Raw genomic sequence first — 20,162 nt, 5'->3', positions numbered from 1 at the left:
TTATCAGAAGATAGTCATGAAAAAGGCAAAAGGAAATAAGAAAATCGTAAGAAAGCAAAAGATATGAAAAAAAGTAATTCTTATTAACCAACACCGTGTTAGGAGTAAAGAACAACAACAGATCCAGACCTTTCCATAAGTCCCAGTGTGCAAGGAGAAAGTTCAATATCAAGAGGACACAGACCGCAAAATCAAAACCTGGAGACATACACGGTATTACACCAAAGGTACGACTATTCACAGATGCAGAATACAGTAATCTGAAAAAGTTAAAGAAATAACTTGGGAAAAATAAATACATTTCTGAACCTCATCACAAGGCAGCGCATTTTGTCATAGCAGAGTCACCAAAAGGCTCAGAACAGAAAATACTAGCCCTCATGCAAAAATATTAAACTGAAGAGTCTAAAAGGGTCAGCAAGACTCAAAAAAATCACGTTGCCCATCGAAAAGAGAGGGCAATAAGAAAAAGATAACTTACCCTCCTAATATAATTTCTTCACTGCCGGCCACAAAATACGATACAAGATATTATATTAACCCATCGATATCTAAAGGAATGAAAAGAGGAGGAGAAAAAGACCACCTAAGATACAGGTTGATAGATCAATCCCTATCCTAATAAGGCTCCCCCCACCACCAAGAATCCAAGTAACATACCGTGGGCGGAGGATCGTGAGCAATAGATGCAGGGTCCACCAATAGGATGAAGCGGCGAAGTAGCCTTAGAGACCGGTGTTCCTTAAAGTTGTCTCGAGAAGCGAGTCTTCCCTCTAGGGGGCCCGTAGCTGTATAATAAATGTATACAAAAGGAACACCAAAAATAATAAATAATTAGAAACCTGCTATAGGTTAACCTAGACAGCCACAAAGAATGTAAATAAAAAGTGGCATATAAATGGAGGAAGAGGAATAACAAGGAGGGAGTAGAATCTGCATCCTTACCGCGTAAAAATATTGCGTCCTTCTTAGAAAAACCGCCAAACGAGGCCTGGGATAGCGTGTAAAGGGCCAGAGCGATCTCACAAAACCTCCCTGTTTATATCCGGTCAACACTCACAGGAGAATAATTAACACCTGGCAACGCATGCAGGTAGAAACATAGAGAGCGGACTAGATTCCGCATCAAGGCGTGCAAGTAGAAGTAAGGCTAAAGAGCGGACAACGGCGCTAGGAGTATGAACTGGCGTGAAGCTGAAAAACGGACTAGGCCAGGTGCCTCGTATCCAATCAATAAGAAACATATACACGTCACGACAAGGTCGGGATCTTACAAAAAACGAGCGCCCCATTATCACTTGATTACCCCAAGGCCAAGAACCATAGAGGCTACAAGATAGCACAGAAATAGGTCTCCATGGATAAGGAAAAAGAATAAGAATAATACATGATAAAAAAATAATGAATTATAATACAAAGAAAAAAAAAGGGAAAAATGGCAGCCCGTATAAGAGAAAAATAAAAACAGCACTCAGAGGCTCAAACGTGCCGTTTACAGAGGAGTCCGTGGAGTCCTCGGTATAAAGATAAGATATACCTATCTCTAGTAAGTTAATAGAGAGGGAACAAATACACTTCCAAAAAATCAGAACAGTATAGAATACAGAGGCTCTCACAGAAGGGCATTATGCCAAGGTATGGACTCATTGAGTCCTGACACTGCTGTTTGCAAAGTATAAATCCAAAACACTTCCCTTTTGGCTCTATATCCATTGATGTTGTTATCTATGGGTTTATGGACTTTTTCCAGAATTCTCCACCTGAGGTAAGTAGGAAGATGTTGCTTTTCCTACCAATGCGCTACCAAGGGGGCTCCTCTTTTAATATTTTTGATTGCCAACCTATGCTCACTAAGTCAGAATCTGAATTCACGGTTAGTCTCGCCCACATACCCCATGGGGCAGGGGCATAAAATAAGATAGACTACATTCGATGATCTGCAGTTCGTCATTTCCTTCGCACTGAATTTATTCTTGCCCCATGTCAGTTCTGAGGAGACAATAGCTGTCTCACAAGCATGGCAATGCCCACATTTGTGGGTGCCAAGAACAGGATTCAGCCCTGTAATGGATTTCTGTAGGGGAAAAAACGTAGATGTAAACTTGGAATGGACTAAGTGGTTGCGCAGATTCTTATTCCTGCGGAATGCAAACATGGGTTTAGGTAGAGCTGTTCCCTCTGATCCTGAGTTCAATATATGCCACTGGGAATTGACAATTTGTTGAATCTGATTGTTAAAATTAGAGTGTCGAGTCACACAACCCAATTTCGGATCACTAACCTTAGTGTCATTGTTCAGACACATCCCTGTTATAATATTTAGCCCTCTTGTATGAATCTTTAAGTAGTCTCACGGGATAACCTCTCTTCAGTAACTTGTTCCTCAATTCTTCTGCAGAAATTTCAAAATTTTGCATGGTCGTACAATTGCGCCTCAACCTCAAAAATTGGCTAAAGGGTATTCCATCCTTCTGGCATCGCGGATGGAAACTCTCGTACCTAAGGAAAGTATTGCGTGCCGTAGGTTTGGTGTAGAGTTACACCTCAATTGTACCTTCCAAAGCCAAAATCCAGATATCAAGGAATTCGATCTTATTCCTGTTTACATTGGTACTGAATTTCAAATGAGAATTACACAGGTTAAGCCAAAGGGTAAACTCTTCCAACTGTTCTTCCGGCCCCCTCCAAATAAAAAAGATGTCATCTATATAACGATACCAATGCAAGAGGTTCTCAAAGAAGGGGGCTATTTCGTGGTTTGCACGTTTGATTAATTGTCTCTATGTAACTTGTGTGTGATGTAAAGGGCTTGGACACCCTATACTGGTATGAGTAGCACTATAAAACAAAAGAAAAGCATGTGAGAGGGAGTGGTTATGAAGACTTGAGGGTCACTGTTACAGGGAGGTAGTGGGGGAATTCATGGAGAAGACGGTCATGGGGGGAACCACCAGAGCTAAAGCGGACCCTGCCTGCCACTATAAAAACCCTCACTACACCTAAACGACTTTCATCCCTGAACCCTAAAAGCCTTTTCTACCCTTAGACTTCACCCATCCCAAAAACCAAATACTACACCTAAACTACATACTCTCATGATCCCTAAACTACACCTAACCCTGAACCCTAAAAGTCCTTTCTACCCCTACACTTCACTCATCCCTGAACCATAAAAAACCTCACTACCCTTAAACGCCACCCATTTGCGAACCCTAAAACCGCTTTCTACGCCTAAACCCCACCCCATCTTTGACCTCTTAAAACCTCTCATCATACCCAAATTCTACCCATCCCTGAATGGTATAAAAACCCTCACTGCCATTAAACACCATCTATCCATAGCCCTTAAAAAACCCTAACCACTCCTAAACTCAACCCATCCATGAACCTTACAGACCTCTTACAGACCTCTTCTACATCTCCACCCCACTCATCCCTGAACCCTTAAAACCCCTCACAACCCTAACCTCCTCTCAATCCAGTTCCTTAAAAACTCTTCAGGACCCCAACCTCTATCCACCACTGAACCTTAAAAACCTTCACGATCCCTAAACTCTGCTCATCCATGAATCCTAAAACCCTTCAATACCTTTACAGTTCACCCATCCCTGAACCCCCAAAACACATCATGTTGCTAAACTCCACTCATTTGTGAACTCTAAAAACCACTCACCACTCCTAACCATCCATTCCTGTTAACTAAAAGCCCTCACCACTCCCTAAACTCAACCCATTACTTAACCATAAAAAAACTTTCTATGCCTGTACTCCACCCCTTTCTGACCCCTAAAGCCACCTGATAACCACTAACCATTACCATCAATGAACCCACGACCCCCTGGCTAGTCCTAAACCCCACCCAAGTTTAATATATAATTTGGAATTTTTCCTTAAAAAGATTTTTCCTTTAAAATGTTTCCTTTAATTTTCAATGTATTTGTATTTCCTTAAAATAGATTTTTCATCATCTGCTTTCCTCTAAAGTGGTTTCTCAGTTTGAATTTTTCCATCAATTCACATACATCAGCCCAAAATATACATATTACAATACATCCTGACTACTACTGAACTCCACACCAATGATGAGTTTCCTCATTATCTCAAGCTCACACTAAAGAATGGGCCCGATTTGCCTGATTTTGGCACTGGACATTTACCCAGTGGGCTGGAGCTTTTGGAGGCCGGTTTTTAGGTAAGAGGGTTGCTGCTGTCGCCTCTTCTCCAGCTTCCTCACGTAATTACAGTAGGCACAGGGGGACTTCAGGAGAGGTAGGAGAGCGATACGAGAGTGTGGAGGAAGGGAGTAGGGCTGGTTGTCAGGGCTGCTTTTGGTTCCCAGTCCTGCCATTCTAAAGTGTCATAACCGACCGGGAACACTGATGGCTGTTGGACTCAAATGCGCCTCCCTGGAGGCAGAGTGAAATCAGACATATTGGAAGATGCTGTGGACAGCACCCTCTGAATTTCTATAAAAGGCTGGTCCAAGCTTTGACAGAGTGTGTCCAATGCCTCTCATCCATGGACAGTAGTAACATTGGGCCTGGAGAGCAAAGAACCATGCTGAAAATGGTGTGACACAGTGCTGAAGATGGTGGTGGCCCTTGATTGGGACTAGATGTGCTGTGGCTGATTGGACGTCCCAATCACTGTCCCATGGTCCAGATAAAGGGCACAGACAAAGACAACATTACTTGATAGTGGATTTTCAGGCTGGTCCCAGAGGGTTGGACAGACGGCTCAGTGAGTTAGGTGGAGGAGCTCGATTGGTGCAGTAAAAAGACACTGAATCAGAGACCATACGCCAAAGAGCTGGGTAGGAGACTTGGAGTTATTTTGTCTCCCATATTCTGAAAAGACAGGAGGCAGCTCACCATGTACCACTGGGCAAGTGGGTGCACCCTGGAAATGAAGTGGAGTAGCAGATAGAGAGACCTGCTGAAGTGGGCGGCATATGTGTCATCTGGCTTCTCATGCTTCAATCTTCCCGCAGGACGTTTGGTGCAACCAGCTGCAGCGGGAGTATGCCAAAGCTGATGAGTAGCAGTCTTATATGGTCAACTTCCACCTTGTGCTGATCCAGACACCCTGCTGGAGAACACCTAAAATCATTGGGCCTGGGCACTCTTGGTCCTCCTTAAGTGCATACAAAACAGGCAACATGACTTTAATAGACAGAGTGCAACCATGCCTGAGACCTATTTAACGTTGACAGTCACAGAATATTGTTGTGCCCAAAACATTGGAGACACACAAAATAAGAGCAGAGGACCACTGCCTCAGGCACATTTGCAATTGTGATTGCTTGATTGTTCACAACCAGAAGTGATCAGGGTGGGGGCACCGTCACCTCCTCATAAAGTCAGCAGGGTGGATCACAGTGAAGTAATGGTTACAACTTTGATGAGCTAGACGATGAAGGAGATTGCACAGAGGGTTGGGTCAGGAGAAATAACCTACCCATACTACCCTTCCCAGGTGGGTCAGTGGGCCTTCAATTTAACAACTTCCTAGAGAAATGAATATGGTGGATAGTTCCAAAATATTGATGGTTGATCAGACCCCATGGCTTTGTACTAAGAATGCCCCTAAGGGCACCATCCCACTCCATCATAGCCACTGTTTTGAACTCCATAGATAAACTTGAAGATAAAGTTGAAATTGTGAAAGCAGCAAGACTGTGGTAGATTATGGAGTATGAATTTCAGTGCATCATATTATACCCTGCCTGGACCAGGAAAACTCAACAACTGAAAAAAATAATTTGTAGAGGCCAAGCACATAATTATGGCAATTATTTTTTTCTTCATACTTGTGTTCTCAGCAAAATTGAAAGTCGTCATCTATGTGAAATCTTGTGGAAGTGGATTGAGCAGAGACCAGAACTATGGTAGAGAGAGGGGGTAGATCGGATCAGAAAGATAAGCAGTTGGCGGCAAGAAAGGGATGCCCTTGCAAGGTTTGATGCTCATGTCACTGACGGTGCACACATTATTTTATCATTTGCTTGCCCGATGTGTGTCAACTACTTGGAGTGGGGGTGGTGTAGTCCTCCTCGACTGGACCCATCCCTAGTTTATGATCTCTTGCACGTCAAAAGAAATATTTTACATTGTCAAGAATGACAGGCATAGGCTAAAGTTTAAAGTTTGCTCAAAGAAAATAAGAGCAAAATAAAAAAGCTGGAGCATCAATAAATCAATTAAGTTAGCATATAGGCATATAAATCATACGCACAAAGAACTCAGTAAAGTGTTCTATAGAACATCCAACATAGGTTTACCTTCTAAAAGTGAGAAAAAGGTGGGTCATAAAACACAAATTTGTACCCTTTTATAGGACTTTAGACAAAGGAGTTCATACATTCACTGCACAAGTACGTGGTTCCAAGGTTATGCACCAATGGGGTACGAGCAAGAAAAAACATTTACTGCAATACAGATCTGTATGGGTTCTAGGTGTAATGCTTACATGTTTCCCCTCACATCCTAGTTTCTTTACTATTGGTTAGATATTGGGGAATAGTTTAGGCGAGAAACCTGGTGATGACAAATCTATTGATTATCTTCTTCACCAGGTGGTGGCTTCCCCTCCTATATTTTGAACAACAGACAGGTCAATGTTGGAAGTATAGGGGGGGTGGGGTATGGAGGGGAACAGATTTTGGCTTAAGTCAAAGTTCTTCAACATTTATTTGGACAATAGACACCTCTGTACTACTGCATACTCTCAGTTAGATAAACAGGGCACACGCGAGACTGGGGGCACATGGTAAATGCCTCCTTGGAATGTCAGTGGGCAGATTAGCAAAATAAAGAGGGGTGCTGTACTCAGAGCTGCAAAGAGTATAAACTTGATGTCATCCTTATACAGGAAACACAACTTCTTGGTACTGACTGTGAGTTCCTAAGCAGATTTGGATTTAGCTCTGTCCACCATGTAGGCTTGACTAGCAGTTTATGAAGAGTGTTTGTCCTTTTTAAGCAATGATTCCCGATTGAGGTCTCCCACACGTGGTCCAATAGATTAGGCAGATACAGTATGATACTAAGCATACGGTAGGCTTCCTCCAGCTTACTGTCTCGGTCCTTAGTGAGACCGCACCAGGCCTACAATAATAGAGGGCACTTGAATGGTAACGTGGCTACCCTGTTTGACAGAACAGGCCCCACATTACCCACCAGCTGAGCAGACACCACCACATTTGTTACCTCAAATGGCTTCATTGATGCCTGCCCCCTATATGATTCTCTGACATGTGCATGCATATTCTTAGACATTCTGCATCAACCATTTTGTTTCCATTTTAAGGGACACATTGAGTGGCTGATTTTCATGTATATTTGACCACGTATATCAGCTCATCAAATGGGGCCTGATTAAAGAATACTTTGGGGAGGTGTTGAAGGAAAAAATCTTTCAGTAATTCCTGATTAACAGTGCTACAGTTGAATCTCCTTCAGTGCTATGGAAGGGCTAAAGCCAATGATATCAGGTAGCACATTAAGCTTTATCTCTCAACTTAAGCAGGCCAATACAATGAAGCCGATCTGGTTTGAAACAGTTGTTGTAGAACTAGAGAATTGGATCTGTTCCGAAACATCAAATACTAACACCCACAAGTTGAACCAAATAAAACTGAGAGACCAAAAAAAGCCTCTTATAAAAGTCAAAAATAATCTGCATTGCATCTCAGAATAAATGATGTAAACTGGGGGTCAAAACTGCCATGTTACTGCACTGGATGAAGAGGAGGAATGTAAGCATGTGCCTGGGATCCTGGTTGAGGACAAAGAGTTTATAATTGAATCAGTGGTGATAACCTAGGAGTTATTGGAGACTGTAAGAATATAGGGAAAATCATTTACACAATGAGTGGTCTGACATCATCACAACTTTTCCAACAACTAGACTTTCTGAGACAGAATGCTGTCAAATCCCCACAGTGAAAACTCAAGGCCCAGATAGGTTCCTAGTGGAATTTTATGAGCACTTTTTATGATTGCTTACCCAAGCCTTACTCCACTGGCTGAATTCCTCATTAGAGGAAAAGGACCTCCCGTTAAACACATGTGAAGTGTTTATGACTATGCCTCTAAACCTGGGAAGCATGGCAAATTGGTGCGACTTCTGCGGACCCATCTTGCTTATTAACTCAGATGCCAAACTCATAGCTAAAATTTTGGAATTAGATTAAGTTAGAATGGTCACCCAACAAGAGTGCTCCCTTTAACCTCTCCTTTTGAAACTGCCAGTTCAGCCACAGGCAGAAATAAAATCACAGAGATGAGGAAGTGATGGGATTTAGATGAAACACAAAGTCAAAGTGGCTTTATATACTGATGATCTTCTCCTCGATCTAAGTCACCCCTCACACTCAGCCCAAGGGTAGAGCAGATCCTAAATATATTCAACCTGTTCTCAGACCTTCAGGTCACCTGTGCCAAATCCAGAATCTTTGTGTTTCAACGAAGAGTAGATGTGATGAAATGGGCCTCTCGCTCTTCTTGGAGAGTATTTCATGGTAACTTCAGATACCTAGGCATCCATATCCACATTCCAAAGGACCACACCTAAGTTTGGGTGGATAAATTCCTTCCCATGCCTGGAGGGTTGAATAGAGACTTACTACCTTGAAAGCCCTGATCCCTTTCTTTAGTGAGGAGAGTTTCTCTAATGAAAATGTTAGTCTTGCCAAAAGCCTTGTACATTATGCAGAACTTTCTTTTGAAGATTCCGCACTTTCCTTAAATGCATCTCCTCCCTACTGGGTAGGATACCAATAGGGAAATAAAACACAAAGGATGTCAAAGCCTAGGTTGCAAAGTTACAAGATTATAGAGGTCAGTAATGATGAACTTGCCAAACTCTTTCCAGAAGCATAGTCAAGTCTGGCTAATGGAGTTTGGACTCATATAGGTCATGACTAGCACTATGCCCACTTTGCCCCTAGGGATATTGCCACATCAGCTAGATATTCACACCTTCAAGTTGAATACTTATACTAGGAAATGAATTACGCACATGCACAGATACTCCTCTACCTGTGCCATATGTCACATAGAAGAGGATCGCTTTCTTTAAACAGTCTGGGATTATAGCAGAATTTACAGTATTTTGGGTGGTGGTAGAAAATGCACCTGCTGAGGTTTTAGATCATCATATGACCCTCATTCTTCACACTGCTTTTGTTAAATTTCCCAGAAGATTTGTGTCACAGTAGGTAGAAGAGATCTAATTTTGGGGTAGTAGTAGTCCTAGCAAAAGCAGACAAGAAGAAATTCCCACCCTGGCCAAATGGATAGATGACCTAGATACAGGAAATGTATTTGAAAAGCCTGTTTGCGAGGCATGTGAGTGACCCAAAAAACACCACATGATTTGGGACAAATGGCTGGAATATTGGGACCAGTCTGTGGTGGACATCTCTAATGAGTACATATGTCCTTGTCAGTATCTCACAGTCTGTCTGTAAACTTGTCAGCTTTGTAAGTGCTTTATATGTTTGTTTTTGTTGTCTGCTCTAAATTGTTAGTGCCCATAGAATGTTTCATAAAAAAAGAAAGCAAAACCTTGAAGCTTAGCCAACTGTAATGTGGTCACATTCTAACCAGCAGGATTGCATCTCAGGTGTGCATCTTGGCTTTATTATCTCCTCCTTTGCTTCTGGTTTCCCATGAAGTCCCTCTAGCTAGTCGACTGTTATGGACAGAAACCAACTCTATCTTGATATTAGACTCAAACTACAATACATTAAACAGGTCAAAGATTTTCACTGGGGAAATTATGTCAAAGTAATTTTTGCTGTTTCCCAATGTAGAAAAGACTAAGGGCCTGATTCAGAGGTTGGCAGACAGAGTTTACCTCTTTTGGGGTGATGGAGGACAGTACCTTCACCCTCTCAAGGAACCTCCGCCAGCCAACTTTACAGTTGTCCATTGTCCCTGTGAAGAACTCTCTACATTGACAAATACTTCTGTCACGGGGGATTCTGTCAACAAAGAAAAAGTTTAACTGACAGTACAGTCAACCACGACGGGTGGCTGTCAAACTAAAGCAAACCAAAGTGGGACTTGTTTTTGAAAAATAAAAAAACAAATTCTCATTTTGGGGATTTTCCCTGTCTGTAACTGCTAGGTTTTTCCTGACAATGGCTGACAGGGAAAAAAAGGAATTACACCATCCACATTAAATAGAGTGGACTGTGCAATGTCCTCCCTCCTACATCCCTACTCTGTCATGCCATCAGTTGAAGTATTTAGTCGACAGAGGCAACGAGGCTCAGTCGCCAGAATACTTATGCCCCATCTGACTCTAAAGGAGGCAAGTGGGCTGAGGGTTTGGTAGGGAATGGCGTACCTTATCTGCCAAACCCTACATCAGGTCCTAGACATGGAGACATTGCCAAAGAGAAGAGCTGGTGAAGAACACTGTGCGTCAATATTCCATTTTGAACTCTATATTGTCCATCCTTCTGATTACTGTGCTCCTTTGGGTCTTAGCTGCCATCCTTCCTCCTACTTAGGCCCTGACTAGGAGTTGCATGGTACTGGTGGTGTACAAACTCTGCACATGTAGTTACTCTTATCCTGTGTTAACACTCTAACAGTATAGTTAAACCCCTCTGGTGGGTAATAACTGTGCAGACACACACAGTTTTGCACACAATACTACCAAATCCAAGAGGTTTGGTGCAAACATACTCCATGTGCACTGAGCAGGTGGAAAATGTGTGCAGGGGCTTCTTTGTGGGATGTGTGTGTGAGAGTAGCGCTGAGAGCATAGGTTAAGGAAAGGGAAGAGTAGTTACAGCGGGTGGGAGCATCGCATGATCCCTCCTTGCCAGACAAATAGGCCGGATGGGGTCTTCTGACACCTGGCGCTGTGGGCATTAATTTCCAGCCAATAAAATGAAGTCCAGTGTTCCCGCACTCAGAAAACACCAGGTAGGTTGTGATCGGTCAAAGTGGAATTCCACTACAAAATGTCACACTGCCCAAATCATACTCAGGGCCTTACTAGTACCTGGACATTATGTGGACCTGGAGAGATTCCTGCCTGAGAATGCACCTCAGTCGACCTTGGACCACCTTTTTGGATGTCGTGATATTGCTGCTTCATATCTCATAGCAGATTGATTAGTCAGGGTGATTGTGTCCTCTTGTGAGACAGATCTGTGGATCTCTTTTCCAAAGGCTGTATCATCTGTGAAATCATTCTTCTGGTGTTCATGGGGTATTTAGAAATATTCACATTTTGGGATTGTTCTCATATCATGAATAGTGTCTGTGTACTTATTCTCCAATAGTGTAGGGTGTCCCTTGACTCATAGTTGAAAGCTACCTTCTTTATGCTGCTTGGAGAGTCTACACACTGTGATTTTCCCATGGTATTTCAGGTGGTGAAGCTAGTCCTGGAGCGGAGAGAAGACTATGGAGTATCCAACAGCAGTCCAGCTGCTGACGCCAAGGTGGAGAACTCTGCTGCACTATCTGTAGGAACTATCCCTCCTGGCACTTCCGCGTGCCTCCCATTTGTTACAAAGGGTAAGACCGGTGCTCCAGCTTGTGAGCAAATTTGAAGTAAGTCTGACACCTCTAGGTGCTCGAAGATATTCTTTCAGTTCTCTCAGAGTCATGTACATACTGCTCAGTTTCTCTATTCCTGGCTTCTGTATTTACTGTCCAGATAGCCACCTCCACAGCAATTTGCTTGCCCCATGCCTTTGAGATTGACTGATGAATTTATAACTCCCCTGATAACTTCAAACGAGCCACATCATCACCAACTTACTAATAACTTCACATCATTCCTGTAGCTATCACATTCACGTCATCAACACATCCCTAGCATGTCCCATGTAGAGGACTTCACCCCTTTTCTGTCCTCATCATATTCATATGTTTAACCATTCCTAAGAAAAAGTGGTAAGGGCATTGCACAGCGGGTTTGATGGACTTGTTTTTGAAATACTTAGTTTAAATTCTTTTATTTAGAGGTGCTCCTACTGGTGGCGTAACCGTCCGTTTGCGCCAATTATTGGCGCAAACGGACGGTTACGCCACCAGTAGGAGCACCTCTAAATAAAAGAATTTAAACTAAGTATTTCAAAAACAAGTCCATCAAACCCGCTGTGCATTGCCCTTACCACTTTTTCTACAATCGACCTTCCGCCCTCAAGGCAGTAGCATGCATTAAAAATTCACAATGCAATATGAAGAAATTTCTAAATCAACTGAAGCCAGAGCAAACCTCTTGGCATATGGAGATGAAGAGAAAGAACGCATCTATGCTTTAATTAATGATGACTTATCACAAGAAACCACCAGCCGCACAAGAGAACAATGTGTCAAACATCTTCTATATTTATCAAAACGCCGGATTAACCAACAACTGCATGCCAAAACGTTAATTAAATATCATCAAGCCCTACGCATTCCCCGTGGACTCAGAATTGCGCTAAAGCCCTCCCTTTGTAAGAATTCGAAAAACTTTCAAGCCAAATGGAATGCTATTTTGAACAAATGTAGCCTCGATCTAATCCTTCTCATCATAGAGGAATTGTCCACAATCCTCACAGAATTAACCCATGAAATCAGTGAAGTCGAAAAAGAATTGGAAGGATTTACCTCGTCGGAAGAACTATCTCAAATGCTAGAAGATGTGAAAACACAACTAGAGAAACATACAAAAGACATTAATGATAGGAAAATCAGGAAATTTCGACGTGACACGCTCGATTATAAATTAGATGAGGTGTACACCTGGGCTGACATATACGCACAACGCCGACGCAATAAACCCTTCAGCCAACACACAGACACCTCCTCATCTGGGAGCGATGTTTCCAACCGACCACCTAGAAAAACAACATCTGATGAGAATAGGAATAGAGACCACACAAGAACTCAACCAGAGGAGAACGCATCAACATCTGGTCCTTTTTTAGAGAAAGGCCCACGAGAAACCGACGACCCAGGCGGAGTAAAAGAAAAGGATATAGAAGCACCTACCACAAGGAGTTCCAAGAAGGACAACAAAAAGAAAACAAATCGCTAGTAATCAACATTTCGGATACCAAACTATCAGATTATGAAATTAACCTTTTACAGAAAGGAACATCATTTATTCCAACCACTTTTACAAACCATCTTGAATTGGAGACAAGCACGTTTAAATTAACACGGAAATTGAGGTTACGTCATTTTTTTGAAAATGTGCTTCCACCGACAGCGGACAAAAAAACAGACCAACTTTGTGGTCTACGCCCATCTAGCTCTTATATGCCACCTACCAGTCATAAGAGTATTGATACCTTTGAGACACTAGTTAAACAGGATTTGGAAAAAATCAACTTCAAGAAAAAAACGAAAATAAAGAATGTAACACAAAAAGACCACGACACATTAAGAAAGATTGCTGACAATAAGGCAATCAAATGCATAAAAGCTGATAAAGGCGGCGCGCTCGTCGTCATTAATTCCAGCATGTATGAAGCCAAAATGAATTAACACATTTCGGATTCTGATACATATACACCACTAGAATTCAATCCAACCAGCCAATATAAATCTACATTAACCACGATTGCTACTAAAGCATATGATTTACAAACAATGGATGAACGCACCAAAAAGTTTTTATTGGTTGAATTCCCAAGAAGCCTGACAATAACCTTACTGCCCAAAATTCACAAATGCTTAATGGATCCTCCAATGAGGCCGATAGTGTCAACGAAGGGGTCTCTCCACGAACCTGTAGGAAAATTCCTTGACCGCTACCTTCAACCTTTTGTCAAGCAACTTAGGAGCTACGTTAAAGACACGACCGAATTTTTACTTAAACTTTCCGAAGTCAAAATCAATGAAAATGACAACCTTATATTATGCACAGCAGACGTGAAAAGTTTATACACGTCCATCCCACATGGTGGAGGAATTGATGCCATCGAAAAGATTTTGTTAAACAGTGATATTCCAGAACCTATGCAAGTCCTACTCATGGAACTCATGATCTTTACGCTATATCATAGCTATTTCACCTACAATGATAAATGGTTTCAACAGTTGTCTGGTATGTCCATGGGCAATTGCGCCGCACCGACGTACGCCAATATATACATGGCTGATTTCGAACAAACTCACATTTATGACAACCCCGAATGGACAAACAACCTGCTCATGTACGTACGGTACATTGATGATCTATTTTTCATCTGGAATGGTACAAAGAACAAGTTAGAGAATGAATTGAACATACTCAACACCAAAGACCACCGAATCCAACTCACGTGGAATCTTAATGAACACACTATCAACTTTTTGGATGTTTCCATTACAAGGTCCATCACAGGTCTGGAAACCGATCTTTTTAGAAAAACAACAGACCGCAACAACACGCTGCATTTTTCAAGTTTCCACCAGAATTCTCTCAAACGTCACCTGCCCTTTAGTCAAATGTTGCGAGTGAAACGCATTGTTTCAAACCCAGAAGTTTGCATCAAACGATTAAATGAAATGAACTCAAGATTTATTGAGAGAGGTTATCCACCTGAAATAACCAACGAAGCCATGAGTAAAGTCTCTCTGGTCACACGTGAAAACGCACTCAAAAAGCCAAAAAAAGCGAAGAAACAAGGATGGTGGTAGTATCCAGATTCTCCACACTTAGTGGAAGGTATAAAAAAATCATACTGGGACATTGGAGAATTCTATCGTCTGAACCGGATTTCAAAGATCTTTTCAAAAATCCTCCAATCTTTGCATATACCAGAGCCAACAATATGAGAGAGATTTTATCAAGAAACACACCTCAACAAATTACCTATAAAGGTACCAGACCTTGCTTCAACTGCAACAGTTGTAACAATATCATCACAGACAATAAAATAAACCATCCAATGAAGGGCACAGAAATTAAAGTCAAAGTCAACGCCACATGTGACTCATCCAATTTAATCTACCTACTTAAATGCCCTTGCGGGAAAATTTACATAGGAAAAACGGAGAGAAAAATTAAAATTCGCTTGAATGAACACAAGTCAAACATTAGGACCAAACAATTAAAATCAAGCGTGGCCATGCACTTTATGGAACACAACCACAATGTGGCACAACTGAAATTCATGGTGTTGGAAATGATCGAAAAAAAGAAGGAAGAGACAATAATAAAATCCTTTTACAAAAAGAAACTGCCTGGACTTATCGCTTGCAATCATTGAAACCATTCGGTCTCAATGACCGTATTGAACTAAGCTGCTTTCTATAAGTACCCATTGTGGTACTCAAGGACACTAAACTCTTGTGCCAGTACACATTTCTGTTTACAGGATTTTTATTGCAACATGTTTTGTGTAATCATTGTACATCGTACCACACAACACTTCACCTTTACCAGTCCCTTGAACCTATTCATTATTCATCACCGTTTTTTCTACCCCGGTTCTTTCAACCCCTGTTTTTTTATTTTATTTATTTTTTTATTTTATTTTTTCATCACCTCTTTGTAAGAATGCTCACCCATGGTCGTTTCCACCTTTTCCCCGTTTTAAGATGGCCGATTCGAATACTTTGGCCAGTAGTCCGTCGTTTATATCTATGAGGACCTGTTGAACACAAGTCCTTCACCTATGTTTTTGCAGACTTTGCGCGTTATAACCACACGCGCCAGCTCTGCCAGCCGAGCCCAGCAGTACACGATGGAGACTTTTTTGTACCTGCCTCGAATCATTTCGGTAAGCTCACTCCCGACTTGCACGCTTATCTGTGTTGTGCTCCTGATTACCCGGACGTTTCTCTCTAACTTTGACAAAACTGTGTTTTGCAGCTTCTATGAACACTGCGAGAGCACGTGAGCATTTTTTCAGTCGTAATTTTCTTCCCCTTTTTTCTGTCGGCATGACCACGAACCCCTTTCACTCATTCTTGGTTTGTAAATTATGCACATCCATTTACCAAGCTGCACGCCACTGAGCACACTAAAAGCACCACTACAGTCTCGTTTTTAGGTCATATTTAATTTCAACATGTTGACCCTGATTAATTTCCAATGTAAACATTGAATATAATGTATGATTTGTCATTTTTTGATGAACTATGATGCAAATGATGGTCGTTCTTATTTTCAGAGCTCCTTGAGAAAGGGCGTTCCGCCCGAAATGCATTGGAGCATTATTGATTTGAATCATATGAAAACTCGAAATGAATGTGATGAAAATAATCTATATTCATGAAATTCAAATGAAACACAATTAAACCAGTTTATAAACCAAGAGGAGTCTGTCTTATATGACGAACCAGAGGGAGTGCCCATCCACTGGGATGTGCACACAAGTCGTGTGCCCACGTTGTTGATTTCTAACCATTCCTAAGCTCATCCCATTTGCATCTTCCCACCACACAACTTCACTGATATACGTACGGATAGTATCATCCTGCAAGTCATACGTTATCCTCGTTCACCATGTTCCTATCCTCACCCCAGTAATATAACCCCCATTTATCTATTAGCCCTTCTTTCATCTTGTGCATATCCTGATCAAATTAATCTTGTCATTTGCAATGGTATAGTGTCCCTGATTCTAACACTTTTATCCCATGGAATAATGTGGCATATTTACTAGAAACTGGCAGAGCGCGGTGTTATGCCAAAATTGGTAACGCTGTGCTCCATCAGTTTCAAAATGCAGGGATGCACCGTAGTTACACCCTTGCGTTTTTGCCTGGTGCTAAGGAAGCAGCCTAGCGCATGCGCAGGCTCCCTTGTGCCATGTTGTAAAGGTGCCTGCACTGCAGTGGGGGATTGCTTATGTACAGGTAGGGACACCTTCCTGCACATAAACAATCTTTACAGGTGATTTGCTGTTTCTATGTGTGCCGGTCATCAGTGATTCCACTGATGAATCAGCTTTTACTGAGGGGCAAATAGCGTTCTGAGGTGAGCTATATTCTCACAAGAAGATAAATATTAGGCACACTAAAACTTATCACAACAGGGGAAATGTTTTGTGAAAGGCTTCTCACAAAGGAAATGGTTTTACAGGTATGACAACTTACAGGAAGTTATGTGTCAACTGCAGTGGGGTCCCCTTTCAGACAGGTGTCAACAGCAATGTGGTGTTTCACAGGACTATTTCAGCAGCATCACAGCAAGACATAAGGCACATGCATTTTGTGTATATGAACAGTTGTTTGCTATTGTTTGTTAAACTTAGAATACTTTAGTTGTGAGGCCACCTTGTTTTACTCTTGCATCGAGCCAAACAGCTAGGTGAAAGGTGTTGTGCTAAAGGTGGTGAATATTGTAAGTAGCAAGAAGGGCATTCTAGCAAAGATCCAGTTATATAGCTTTGCACGAGCAAGACAATGAAATGAATAATCATGTTCACCCTCTGTCCTAATGGGTGTTGCAAATGCAATACTTGTCCAAGAAGCCCCATACACATACTGAGTAAGTTAACTCAGGTTTTTTACGACCTATCACTAATTGAATCAGGATAGAGTCTGGTGTTTTGACATCAGGATGGTACACACCATTTTTCCATGAATGTATCATCCAGAGCCTAGCAGAGAGAAGCCCAGTGGATAAGTCTCATAGCACCTCCTCGCAAAATAGATAAGAAAACATCTAAATTGACCTGGTTACTCCATTATCTGTTTTTTGGAGCATTTTCTGCATTAGATGTATAATAGACATTGTGAAGTTCTGTCCTGTTTAGTAAATGTGAAGAACTGAGCCAAGTCTTAGTATAGAACCTTCTTGATTATTGTGTGGGATTACCTGTTTGGATGAAATGACTTCTCTTCTTACACCACAGACTATAGAGATCAGAATTCACCACAGGAAAATCAGGCCTCTTTTCCCAGAAAGGCGATATTCATTAGCCTAGTCTGAACTGCCAACACGGCAATGAGGAAATTAAAGGTTACTGCTCTTTTGGAATCAGCATGTGTCTGTCTGCTAGAGCGAGCCTAGGAACCAAAATCAGCCCTTACAAACATGTTCACACCAGCCCTACACTGGTCATGTTCATAAAACGATTGAGGACTTTCACATTGGAGTCAGTGTAGCCTTTTCATCTCTGAAAACAGCCCCTTATCATGCAGCCGTCTGGGACAGCAGCAGAATGGCTAGTCCTGTCTTAGGTCTTGCTCACTGTATCCACTTGCTATTATATGTTTATCCACATGAACGAAGACCTACCTCTGATAGGTTTACATACCCTGTTAAGCTTACCCCTGCCACATTGCCATAACTGACCACACATTTATTAACTAACCTGCATGTGGTCCTTTCTAACTTTTTCATCACTTTTACCCTCACTTACTATCCATATTGCCTTTGATCAGCCTATAAGTCTTATCTCTCCTTAAGGTCTCACTCATCCCCATGTTGTCTCTCTACCCTGTAGTTCCCCTGGCTTCGTTCTTGTTTTTCTCTGGTGTTTCCATGGCTGCATATCATGTATCAGTTAAAGTTTAAATGCTCATTTATTTATAAAGATGAGCCAAAAAAAATTATTTATTTCAATAAACATCTGGTTAATTATTTGAAAAATGTCCATAATAAATGTAACAAAGTAACTAAAAGTTTGATAAAGAGACGTACTCACCATATTTGTCTTAAATAAATTATTTCTTCTGAGCAGAGAATACATTTGAAGTGATGTTAAGGAAGAACTGTGGTGGTCTTGGCTTCAGCTTCATACAAACAGGAGTGGACACCCCTGCTGCCCCTGGAGGACGAGACATAGTGAGGATCAAGAGGCTTTTCCCAGGGCAACCGGCGGAGGAGAGTGGCTGCATAGAGACTGGTGATGTCCTCTTGGCTGTAAATGGAAAACCCATCAAAGGACTAAAGTATCAGGTACCAGATCCAAAAAATTATCTATGCCCCTCCTCAGCATGCCCTAAACATAGAAAATTATAAGCCTTTATCTTTGTTCACTGCCCCGTCTGTATTTTGCTCCCATGTTTTCTGGCATCCCTGTCTCCTCTGGGTGGCTATTCATTTAGTGGCAGTATGAAAACAAATAGATTAGTAGCCCTTAAAAGATCATTAAGAGCAGTTGAAATGCATTGGTTTTGTAATGATTCGTGTGCTAAAGAGAAATGGCAGAATCTGTGCAGGTAGCTACAAAAGGGGATTAGGTAATCTAAGCTGATGGCTTTACCTCTCCAGGCCACATGGGTTTCTTGAAGGCAATAAATATCTGCTTTAAAAATGGTCAAGTCCTCTTGAATCCTTCTCCTTTTAACTATACAGTTTAACCCACCGATATTTACAGAAACAATACGCAACGTAGCCATCCTCCTGATGTTGCTCACCGCCTACATGTTCAATCTTCAGCCACGCTTACCCATAAGGGACCTGCGACCAAGCCATATTTTTAACTCATCAATCTTGGCATTTGTATCTCGCCATATTTTGATTTTTAGCTGTCCAATTCATGAAACTAATTTCTGTTTTTCCAATCCCTTAAAATCCTGTTCCACCCATTCCCCCAGCACCACCAACCAAGACCACCCCCACCCCACACTGCACCCCATCCATTAGAGACAGTCAGACCAGCATGGTCTGTGTGAAGGCAACTGAAATAAGTGCAGCCGACTCCCCCATCCCAACCCCCCCCCCCACCAGAGAGAAAAAGAAAAACAAAGAGTAAAAATACCCTGGAACCAGAAACCCATCTTACATGATGTCAAACCCTTATATGGCCCACATAACTAATATTGCCCCAGAGCCTCCTTCACCTCTTTCCCCTTTTTTTCCTCCCCCTTTTCTCCCCCAAGAGGTACAAAACATACTTTGAAGCAGTCCCTAGCGTGAGCTGGGGTATTTTCCAGACTATGACATAGGATTATCTAGCAGCCTTGTCAGCCATCAATTTGCCCAAATATTCTCATACTTGAACTTCTGAGAAAAAAAACTGATAGTCCCCTAAGCGAGAGTTTTTAGCCTAGTAAGCCAATAAGAAGGCTTCAAACCCTGCGTCCTGAAAAGATTTAATTAACTGGTGGAGGTGCTACCTATGTTCCACTGTCAACTGACAAAAATCTGGGCGAACAAACAAAGAGTATTCCCTGTAGTTTCTTCTAGCCTCGGGTCAGGCTTCCTCAAATATATCTTGCCTCAGCAAAAAATAAAAAATGTTTTAAAAAAAAGTA

General features: G+C 41.8%; 1 protein-coding gene across 1 annotated transcript in view; it reads left to right on the top strand.

The window, feature by feature from the left end:
- Nucleotides 1–20,162, top strand: part of FRMPD2 (FERM and PDZ domain containing 2) — a 446,136-nt gene that overhangs the window by 172,158 nt on the left and 253,816 nt on the right. Inside the window, exons 24-25 of the mRNA XM_078640972.1 lie at nucleotides 11,396–11,543; nucleotides 18,644–18,861. Coding sequence (XP_078497098.1) covers nucleotides 11,396–11,543; nucleotides 18,644–18,861 — 366 coding nt within the window. The remainder of the gene's footprint in view (nucleotides 1–11,395; nucleotides 11,544–18,643; nucleotides 18,862–20,162) is intronic.

This window comes from Lissotriton helveticus, chromosome 5_1 (genome assembly GCF_964261635.1).
Source record: "Lissotriton helveticus chromosome 5_1, aLisHel1.1, whole genome shotgun sequence".
In the NCBI taxonomy this organism is placed as follows: domain Eukaryota; kingdom Metazoa; phylum Chordata; class Amphibia; order Caudata; family Salamandridae; genus Lissotriton; species Lissotriton helveticus.
This window is presented reverse-complemented; position numbering and strand designations above follow the sequence as displayed.